The sequence below is a fragment of the Gopherus evgoodei genome, chromosome 10 (genome assembly GCF_007399415.2).
Source record: "Gopherus evgoodei ecotype Sinaloan lineage chromosome 10, rGopEvg1_v1.p, whole genome shotgun sequence".
NCBI classification, from domain to species: domain Eukaryota; kingdom Metazoa; phylum Chordata; order Testudines; family Testudinidae; genus Gopherus; species Gopherus evgoodei.
In genome coordinates this window covers 7,314,208-7,325,557 of record NC_044331.1, presented here as the reverse complement: position 1 = coordinate 7,325,557, position 11,350 = coordinate 7,314,208, and the positions used below count along the sequence as shown (strand labels likewise).

General features: G+C 44.9%; 1 protein-coding gene across 2 annotated transcripts; it reads right to left on the bottom strand.

The window, feature by feature from the left end:
* Positions 1-1,007: 1,007 nt before the first annotated feature.
* PARP16 (poly(ADP-ribose) polymerase family member 16) lies at positions 1,008-10,750 on the bottom strand. Of its 2 annotated transcripts, XM_030578216.1 has the most exons (7): positions 10,654-10,750; positions 9,506-9,710; positions 6,817-6,954; positions 5,380-5,586; positions 3,903-4,074; positions 2,983-3,124; positions 1,008-2,698 (listed from the first exon to the last, which is right to left on the bottom strand). In XM_030578216.1, the coding sequence occupies exons 2-7, from the start codon at positions 9,695-9,697 to the stop codon at positions 2,554-2,556; spliced, it is 996 nt and encodes a 331-aa protein (XP_030434076.1). In that variant the 5' UTR covers positions 9,698-9,710; positions 10,654-10,750; the 3' UTR covers positions 1,008-2,553. The 2 variants fall into 2 exon arrangements, with proteins under 2 accessions (XP_030434076.1, XP_030434077.1); XM_030578217.1 differs by lacking the exon at positions 5,380-5,586.
* Between the last annotated feature and the right edge of the window lie 600 nt (positions 10,751-11,350).

The following is an 11,350-nucleotide window of genomic DNA, read 5'->3' as shown; positions in this document are numbered from 1 at the left end:
TACAACACAGTAACTAGACAAGCACCAAGCATCTTATGAGAAGAATGGTTTTATGGTTAATAGACCATTCGGAGTGTCACAAGACTTGGTTTCTATTCCCAGTTCTCCCACAGATTTCCTGTGTGTGACTTTGGGCAAGTTACTTAGTGGCTGTGCTTCAGTTTCCTATCTGTGAAATGGGCATACTACTACTTCCCAATGTGACACCCCTGTGAGGCTACTTTACCGTAAGTCATGATGTACTCTTAGCTCCTAGAATGGACATTCCTATTAAAGATGTGAAGTTGCATTTATATAATTTAAAATCTCAAAGGTGAGAAAATACACATTTCAGGAAATGGTATTTTGTCTCTTAATGCCTTTAAAACTAAGTCAGCCAACCCCAAAGCTTAATTAAAATAGTTGTGTCTGGAATAGTCCATTCCTTCCTGACACTTTGTTCACAAGCCCGGCTAGTTTGCTGCTGAATCTACTTTCACAGGGTGTAGCTCTTCTTTGTTGAATGACCCTGGCTGTCTCAAAACACATCTAATGTTTACAACACACAACATGCTGCTTTATAAATGTGGAGCTCTCCTGCTTTCACCACATCACTGTACTTAAATCTGAGATTGACATCAAGAGTGGTCAGTCACCCATGCTCACATCTTCACAAAATTCAAGTTTTACTGTCTTCAAATTGAGTTCTAAAAGCCCCCATTGTTTAAAGGGACAGTGTCCCTTTCAATTATTTAAAGTTGACATTTAAAAAACCTGCCACTTTCTGAGAGCACAATCTTAAAATGTGTCCTGAAGCTTTTACAAATATTTTTATTAAGGCAATTTTATATGGGGTTTTCTGCTACCTTGCTGATCCATCAGAGGGAGAAATAGTGAATCTGACCATATGCAGTGTTATCCCCACATGCACAACATAAACTAACAGAAAATTCTTTTTGCTAGCTTTTTCAGTTTGAATACTTTTAGGTGGTTTTATAACTACAGTACAGATAAAACAGACAGGGAAGTGATTTTCAAATCTCTTTAAATGTTCCAAGTCTCCAAGTGTGCACTACACAGAATTCTAACAAACCTATACACTGTCAAACAAATCCAAATAATAAATGAGGGGTTCTTAGCGTAATTTGATTTTTTTTAAAGTAAAATATGGCTAAGTCTTACAACATATTGGCATGAAGCCTACCTAACACAGATAATGTAATTCTGATAGAGGAAAACCAATCTCCTTCTGATAACTTTATGTAGACAGTATATCTTGCAGACACACATACAGAGGTCAGTTATCAAGTGAAAACCTAAATGCAGTATACACTAAGCTGACGTCACTCTCTGACCTTGGAAACAAAATAAATCCTGCTCTTAAAATATTCTATTTCCTAAAACGATATGAAATATTTTAGGAAATATTTGGTATATTCCTACTGTAATCAGGTCACAACTGCAGAAAGAGACAGGACGTGTACAAACAAAGCCACATCCTGGAGCATCATGCAACCATTTGGCACTGCACATTTGGCTGTGAAAACAGTATTCCCAGACCAAGAGATCTGCCAGTGGCATAGACCTTCCCCTTCCTTCTTGATGGGAAGCTCCTGCCCGGCCCTGATCCCGAGCTCCCATTTGAGCGTTCTGGACACAAGGACCAGCCCTGAATATAGTGGGCCCCTTAGTGGGGGAGGGCCAAGGTGAACTTTGGTCTTACACACCTCCTCCCCAGACTTGCACTGTGTGCTCCCTGAACCTAGCTGAGGATCTGGCCCATTGTACTGTACTTAAGACACAGTCCTCTCATCATAGCCTACAGTGCTCTAAAATTCAGTATTAATTCTTTATCCAGTGATTTTATTTTCGATAACACACAAGAACATCCAGATCCTTCCAACTTGGTTACTGTTTTATTTATAATGTTTTGTTACAATCACTGTGCCCAAATATAATCCCGTCAAAAATTGTAATTAAGATGATCCTGCTTTATCATATGAGAAACAGCACTTCAGTAAAGACACGCAGGGTTTCTCAAGTCAAGGCAATAAAACCTACTGCAGGTTTACCTTTGTGTGAGGTAAAGAGAATTCCTCCCTTCCAATAGCGTTATAAATAAATATTGCTTTTTTTAATATGGCAGAGAATAAACATCCCCGATACAGGGGTGCAGAGAGAAACTTAACCAAACTGTAAACCCTGTGTATGATGGAACCCACATCAAGCCAGCAGCTACGGCCCGATAGTTTCCACATTAAAGTTTTCATTAATTTTAAATAAAGCTTTTTCTTGGACCATTGACTAAAACACCTCTGTAGAGAACTGTTCACATTCTACTTCAGCGTCCCTTGGGCAAGACTGGCAGCAGCTCCCTTTTCAGCCTATCATTACTCAAAGAAACAAAACGACTTAAACAAGAAAAAACAAAAAGTGGGCCATGAAGGAAATGCAACTGGAATATAACCAAATGCTCAAGACCCCGTTTCCAGAGCGCTGGTACAGATGCAGTAGGTTGTAGATCTCCTATCATTAAGGCACATGGTGAACGTAACAGCATATAAAGCAGCCTGTTCATCCTTCTGAGTCAAACATTCTATTCCAGTAGTAGAGGAAGGCCGGTGAGTTGCTGGCACCTATAACGATTAGCAGTAGTAGATACATCATCATCATTATAGCAAAACGATGATTGGAAAACCAAGATGACTGACTCGAAGGCCTGTGGAGGGAAAAAATGCATAAAAAAAGCATGAATTACATCAAATATAATCTTATCATTGACACATTTATTATGTTTTACTATTTTTGAACAATCTTGCAAGCTCTGATCAAGATTTTCCTAGCTACTATATTTGCACCGGGATCCCTTTTTGCTTCCTATAGGTGGAAGCATGTCTGGCTTTTGTATTTTTTGATTTTGAGAGAGAAAATGATGTGCAAATAAGATCTCTGTCTATCCGGCATTTGCACCATGCTCATTATACTGGTGAGTTGAACTCTTACCTCCTGTGTTGTTTCTGTGAATATACTAATAAGTATTTAACTCGCAAAAGCTGATTGTTTGTGACAACGAAGTATTTCTGTGGAACATCGCCCCCTTCACTGTTTTTTACTCTTGCTCTTTTCCTGTCTATTTCTTCTGAATCTGTATGGGACAAGAAGAGGTTTTCTTGGAAATGGGAAGGAAAGCAAACGCACGTGTATGATAGTAAAGGAAGAAGATGAAGGCATAGGACTTGGAGTTAGGAGACAGGGTTCTTATTCCTTGCTCTACCTCAAATTTCATTGGCCCTCTTAGCATCCCGAAGGGGAATCAGAGTTGTCTTAAGGCTAAACTAGCCCCTACTGGTTATCCCTGGCATGGGGGTACTATGGGTTGGGCTGGGAGTGGAGAGAGGGCACATTAGAGAAGGAGAAAGCAGGCCTAGAGCACGATGCTTGAGGGTTGCAAACATCAGAGAGGATAGAGAAATAATACAACAGCAAAATGAAATCATAGCTTCGTTATGAGTCTAACAGGCCTAAGTCCAGAACCCACACTACTCTTGCTGTTACAGGAATACCTTGGCGTGGGTTCACTTGTGGAACAAATGAAAAACTCTGCATTACAGAACATGTTCTGTTATACTGACGCTAGATTAAAACAAAATCGGATGCTATTTTGGTTTCTATACTGATCTAGCTAGGTCCAGCTACTAGAATGATCAAGTTTTATTTTTTCCATTTTTGTGGAAAGCTTTTGTAGATTTGCTAATGGGTCATCCAGAAAAGGTGCCTCCTGGTCAGTTTCTGCTGGTGGGAAACTAGTGTACACTCAAGCACATTCTTACCTGTATTACTGCATATATACACAACCTAAGACCTGAGGAGTATTAATAGAAGACTAACACACACTCTAGTTGTAATTATTTCTATACACTCACCTTTCTTCTTCACCTGGCATTTTACATCTGGATGATCGATAATCTCACAAACAGCTACACAACTAAGGACAGGGCCCAAAACACTGCGTTGCCACCCAAGGCCATGAGGGCTATATAGAAGAGCAAGGCTTAGATCACTGGTAAGGTAGGTACCTTCACCAAACAAGGATGTCTGAAATAGCACAAAAGTAAATCAAGAGAGACTGCATCAGATCAAACACTCTGAACAGCCACATGGAACAATAATACAGTGTACCACTGCACTTTCCTTTCCAAATGCCAGCAATATTTCCAAAAGTATTATGGAGCTTAAAAACACAGCACTGAAATTCAGAAGTCTCAGATCTTAACCTCCTGAGCGCTGGGTTACAGACAGACACCAGTGTAACTATTTCAGTTAGGGGTGTTACTATTTTTTTTAAAACCAATTAAGCTGGACCAGAATAAGCACTTTTAAACCACACTAAGGAAGTTGTACAGCTTTAACTATACTGGTATATTTAAAATGGTGCAACTTTTGTGCATGGACAAGGCCTTAGTGACATTTAGAAACCTGCTTTGCAAGGGAGAAAAGTTCTTTTCAAGCATGATTTTTTTCCCCCAAACGCAATTGTTTAACAGTTTAGAAACATAGGATTTGCCACCCCATCTAATCTACCACACTGCCTCCCATTATAGACAATGTGATAATTCATGAGGGTGGGGAAAAAAATCGAAACACACCATGCCAGCTGTGCCCTCCTGGGAAGATACAGATTCTTTCTTGCCCTCTGGGACCTTCAGAGTGTGGGCCTTTTAATTTTTTGGTTTTCATGTGAACTTTGGTGCTTAAGAATGTGGGGATGAAATTAAAAACAATAAGTCACTGTTTCACACATGGCCCAGGTTGGTAGTGACTATATATTTTTACTGTCTGCCAGCTACGTGACAACCTACATGAAAAGAAGTGATAGTCCCAGCTAGCTTCTATCAAACAGCTGTGGACATCCACAAAGTCCCACCCCCCACTAAATGACATCCTTGTTAGCAAAGAACTCTCAATTGGCAGGTAGTTTACCATCTTTAGAGGTGGTCCAGGGTTGAGACCTGGGCAGAGAGAGTCTATACTGACCATTTTCCTCCTGGTCCAAGGCTCCAGGGCTGTCAAATTTTTCAGAGGCACTAAATTCATCATTTTTTTTTTTTTTTTTTTTTTTTGGTTTTTAAAGTGAAGGATGGCTACAACCAGGCATATTGGAGAAATGACTATAACTTAATGCCAGTTTCACACTACCTGCATTTTTTAAGCTCAATCTACATTATAACCTAGTATAATCATATGCAAAGTTAACTTTGTTGCCATCAAGGAAAACAAATAGCAACATGAGATCACATTTTTATCCCTACACGTTTGTACATGTGTTTTAAAACATGCCTCAGAGTTTGTGAACAAAGGATGAAGCTATGTGTTTAATGCAAGAAATACTGGAAACCTTACCCTATTTAAATGGCAATGTAATCCATTGTGCAGTATGGAATGGAAGTTCTCAAGGCGACTCCCATGGAATGCATAAATAAGGTTCCTTTCTCCCCTGGTTTCATCAAATTTGGCATTCATCTGATCACAATACACTATTTCAAACAGGAAGTCAGGAGCAGGAACAGCATCACTTGACATTCCTGTCAACTCTTGGATCTTCTCATACTTAAACACAGAAAGGAATCCTAGTGTTATTTTTTTAAAGGTCTAGTTTATTCACTGGAAATTTGCTTAGTGTCTCAGATCCTTTCCTAGTTCCTTAATATATTTACCTATGCGCATTTACAATTCAGTATTAATACTCAGTTAGCTAGTAATGGTAACCACAGAAGATCAAGTGGATTCTGGGAACTGTAAGGGTTTCTTTTCCTCCAAGCTCCTGTCCTCTTCTCCTTTGCTGCTTCTCTATGAATATTCATGAGCATTGCTGAGTGGTAAGGTTATGACATCAAAGTTAAATCCCTGTCTCCCCCACCTCCTCTCCCAATAATCTGACTCAGATATCAGAGTTAAGTGGATGATGCAATGAAAGGGAGGAAAAGAAGAGACACCTTTATGGTGTCGTCATCCCAGCACACAGACAGGGCTATATAGATAGATATCGTCATGAGAGATTTTCCTTGGGAAAGAAAAAGATAAAAATGTCTCTTTGTTCCATATCATTTCCAGCAGCATCCACAATTCTCTTAGGTACTTAAAGACAGTCTCCATTCCTGTTGTATCTGAGTGCCTCACAATGTTTAACACATTTATCCTCACAACCTCCCCGCGAGGTAGTGCACATTTTACAGCCTGGAACCTGAGGCACAGAGAGACTAAGTTACCTATGCAAGATCATACATGGTGTCTGCGGCTGAGCATGGAAACGAACTCCGGTATCCTGCGTCCTGGGCTGGCACCTGAACCACTAGCTCATTCTTCCTCCTCAGCATGAGGTGTTTTCTAAATAGAAAAAGTGGCCTGGTTCCTGCCGAGGACCTCACAGTCTGAACACGGTAGGAGTACAACATTAAATAGAGTGGTCAAGTGTGATTAACCATACATTAGCAATATAAGGGTTTTGCTAAGACAAACCTTTGAGGTTTTAATAGGAAATAATAGATATAGAAAAATTAATCACCACTCCATCATTCACTTGCTTTTGCTGCACACATTCCTTCTTCTGTTCTTGTCTATTTAGATTTTGAGCTCTTTGGGGTAAGGACACTGTCTCTTTATTCATCTATGCTTACCAGAAAATGCGTTCACTGGACATACTTTTCAATCCTTACAATAAACAATCCTTACAATAAACAACCCTTAAATCCTAGGTCAAGGGAACCACCTGCATGCAAATGGTTGTGTTAAATAGTAAACGCATGTCATGAAACTGTCATTAAGAATTTGAAATCTTACCTCCTTTTTCTTAGTACTTTGTATAGTTAAGAATTTAGATGATAAAATCCAGCTAAACAGATCCCAGGTCCTTTTATCTGTGTCTGAAATAGATTCTGGAAGTTCTTTTAAGCTTGGCAAAGCATTTGTATCTGCAAGCTAACATAAGAAAGACTATTAGTGTGGTTTGCGTCTCTTCTTCATCATGATTAAACAGAGACCTCTAGTGGTAAGGAAACAATATTTCTCTCTAATGGGGATCTCTGTGGTACAAGTTGAAAAACAAGTTCCAATTAATGACAAGAACCACTTCTGAAAGACTTATACGGAGATTATGTGGGGAAATTTGTCATTTGATCTGATATGCAACAATGAGTACTATGTTTGAGCAAGTTACACATCTTCTATAATTCTATGGTCTATATTCAGCGGCAGCATCCCTGGGGCATGCATAAGAACAGTGAGCAAAAACATCTGAATGTGGTCACTACTTCAACACAGAGGCGATATCTGGAGTGGTATAACTGTGACAGATATTGCAATCCCATGCAGTAACTTGGTACGGTATGGTTCCCAAAGATATCTATCACTGTGGGCACAGACACTGATTCTGTGGGTGCTCTTCACCCACTGGCAGCCATGCTCCCCTCACCCCCCACCTCCTCCTCCTCCTCCCCCTCCCCTGAGCGTACTGCGTCCCAGCCCCTCTGCCTACCTCCCAGCTCTGCCCACCCAGCTGCCACCAAACAGCTGCTTGGCAGCATTAGCATGCTCCAGGGTGGGGTGGGGGTAGGATGGAGGAGCAGGAACTTGGCCTCTAAGGGGAGGATTTGGGGAAGGAGTTGGAATATTGGCAAAGAGGGGGTGGAGTTGGGGTGCGGACTTTGGGGAAGGGCTTGGAATGGGGGCAGAGAACAGGTGGGAAGAGGCAGGGCCTCATGGAAGGGGTGGAGTGGGGCAGGGCTGGGGTTTAGCCCTCACGGGAAAGAGGGGAAGTCGGCACCTATGACTGTGAGCCAGGGATTATATGCAACACCAGGAGGGAAGGTTACCACAACTCCATGAATCAAAACAGTGAGGGGGTGATTAAGGTGACTCCATTTAAGTTGTAAACACCTCCAGAGAGATGCCACCCCCTGAGGAGGCTTGGATATACTGGTTCAAACTGGATTTTCCAGAGAGCAACAGACAAAAAAAACCCAGGCTTTTGATATTATTTCACCTGTTAAACTTTTTCAGATTTTCAACTTTAGACTTAGAGGCTTCCAAGGGTACATTTGTCATGTAACTTTTAAATCTAGACTCCTTAATCTTACTTACTGCATTTCAGACTTGCAAAATTTTACTTACCCACTTATACTGGACAGATAACATATCAGTAACTTTTTTATCATTAACTGGGCAAGAGTCAGAATTTTGTTTGAGCTAGTAAATGTACATAAGTTTGCACAGCTGCTCTGCCTCTTTAGTGTTACAGAAAACAATGTGCTCTGTATTTTAAACCTGTTTTACAGTCTCCACACAACTTAGCTATAAACTCTTGGGCCAGAGACCTCATTTTTATGATTTTCTATAAAGAGCTATGTCAGCTTTTGCCCATATACAAGTTATAACACAGTATACACGGTAATATGACAGCTTTTTTTCTACTTTGTTAATTTTTTTTTTTTAAACTTCCAGGGCCGTGTACAAATTACACTGCATTTATTTGGAAGCACACCATTAAACCAGTGATTCCCTCCTTCCCCTTATGCAGAGGTCTATGTGCTGCTGCATGTGCTCAGTTCGGCATTTGTCTGTTTATTCAACATCATGTGCCTGAAAAAGTGTTTTCCTCCAACCAAAAAAGTAGTTCACCTTTGGACAGGGCCATGTCTGGAAAGTTTCTATCCCAGAGGAGAGTTTTTCAGAAAGTTATGAGCAGTTGAAAATGTTATAGTGGCAGCTATTTTGCAATTTTAACTACTGGACAGTGTTCCAACACACATACATACATACATACATACAGAGCACATCCTAACAGCCTCATGTGTAGTTAGGAAAATCAAGATTGGGTGAGGGGATTAGACTTACGTTAGCCATTTGTCCTTAACAAGGATCAAGTCTGTAAAATATATGTACCCGTAATGCTCACGCCATATCTTGCCAACGCAGGGAATCCGTCCGTGCCCTTGGTGTGTACAGAAAACCAGCTAAACTCAACAGGCTTCAGAATTAAGGGCCTGAAGCAGCAGCTGCACTTAGCAGGGAACGCCTACCTCCAATCTGAGAGGACAAGGGGACAAATGTACAGTGCTGGAAAGCACTGTGTGGAAGTGGTAACCTTCCACTGCACCTCTCAGTCAGCCAGAAACCAAGGAAAAGGCAAGGCAAGCCTGGTACCTTCAGCAGCACGGCAGGTGTGTTAAACCAGGAGATGCCAGAAATGGGGTCAGCACTATTCAAGTGAATAATCACATTAATAATACTTAGCACATTTCATCTTGGAGGCACTTTACAGATATTAACTAATTGCCCCGAACAACACTCCTGTGAAGTAGTATTAGTGCGTAAGTAATGAAAACGAGTGACTTGTTTATAGGATCTGTTCTGGGCTTTGTTTTTATGTGGAACTAATTACACCTGTACTGGAGGAACACCTGCTGCACTTCGGCTCCCCTCCCCTTGACACTCACAGTGTCAAGCTGTCCCCTCTGAGGGGATAACTCACCAACGCATCAAAATCCTTGCTCTCCTCGTTAGCATAGAGGCCTGGAAAGGGTCTCAGGACGGAATCACGCTTGTAGCTCTGCAAAGCGGAGACAAAGAGGCTGCACTTCAGATCCGCAGCCAAGAGGTCCCTGCGGGTGGCCTCCTTGATCTTCTCCCTGAGGGCAGCATCGCTGGGCCTGCGGGGCAGCATTCCCTCCAGGGGTCTGGCCAGGAAACACACAGGGCAGCAGCTCAGCAGAGGTTAAAGCCCTTCGCTAACACTCAACCTAGGGGTGCTGAAGGGACCAATCTGCCACCCCCAGCTGTCTGCAGCACCTCCCCCTCCTGTCTCCACTGCCATCCATGTCTCAGGGATTTACAGAACATGTACCCTGCCCCCCAGTCCCTGCATCTCACTGCCTGAGCCCCCAGCCCACCCTCTATACTTCCCTCCGGCCCGCTTCTCTCTCCCCTCCTGCCCCCAGCCTGCTCCCCCAACACCCTATACTGTCCTCCGGGGCCCTTCTCTCTCCCTTCCTGCCCCCCCCGCACCCTATACTGCCCTCCGGTCCCCAGCCTGCTCCCCCCACACCCTATACTGCCCTCCGGGCCCCTTCTCTCTCCCTTCCTGCCCTCCCGCACCCTATACTGCCCTCCGGTCCCCAGCCTGCTCCCCCAACACCCTATACTGCCCTCCGGGCCCCTTCTCTCTCCCTTCCTGCCCCCCCGCACCCTATACTGCCCTCCGGTCCCCAGCCTGCTCCCCCCACACCCTATACTGCCCTCCGGGCCCCTTCTCTCTCCCTTCCTGCCCTCCCGCACCCTATACTGCCCTCCGGATTCATCCACTCTCCCCTCCTGCAGCCTATACTGCCCCCCCCCGGGCCCCTTCTCTCTCCCTTCCTGACCCCCCGCACCCTATACGGCCCTCCGGTCCCCAGCCTGCTCCCCCAACACCCTATACTGCCCTCCGGGCCCCTTCTCTCTCCCCTCCTGCCCCCAGCCTGCCCCCCCGCACCCTATACTGCCCTCCGGGCCCCTTCTCTCTCCCTTCCTGCCCTCCCGCACCCTATACTGCCCTGCGGGCCCCTTCTCTCTCCCTTCCTGCTCCCCCCGCACCCTATACTGCCCTCCTGCCCCCAGCCCCTTATTGCGCCCCCGCGTTACCCGCCCGGCGGCGCAGGCCCAGCAGTCTCCCGGCCTCCACTCCCCGCCCCGCCGCGCCGCCTGCCTCACCGGGCGGAAGCGGCGGCTGCCTCTGGTTCTCCCGGCCCCGCCCAGCCCCGGCGGCTGACGGCTCCTCCCTCCCCGACCCGGCCCCGGGGCCCAGGGCGGCGGCAGTGGCCAGGCTGGTCACAGCGGGGCTGCGGAAAAGGGAGACCCCCCCCCGTGTCTCGGCCCGGATCGGGGGGACCCCGTCAGCTCCAACTCCCTGCCTTGGGGCACCCGCCCCGACTGTCTGTCTCCCCCCGACTTTCCTTCTGTCCCCCATTGTCTGCCGCCCGACTTTCCTTGTGCTCCCCGACTGGCCCCCCATTGTCTGTCTCCCCCCGACTTTCCTTCTGTCCCCCATTGTCTGCCGCCCGACTTTCCTTCTGACCCCCGACTGGCCCCCCATTGTCTGTCTCCCCCCGACTTCCCTTCTCTCCTTGCCCACTTTCTCCTTCTCTCCCTCTCTCTCCCTCATCCCTTGGTCCCCCCACCTTCATCTTTGTCCTTCATTCCTCACTTTCCATCCACCCTCCCTCTGTCCTTCCTCCTCCCTCTCCATCCTCTTATCCTTTTTTCCTTCCCCTTATTCGTAGCTTCCATTCTTTTCTCCATTCCGTCGCTCATTGCACTGTTGCTCTTCACTTCCTGTCTT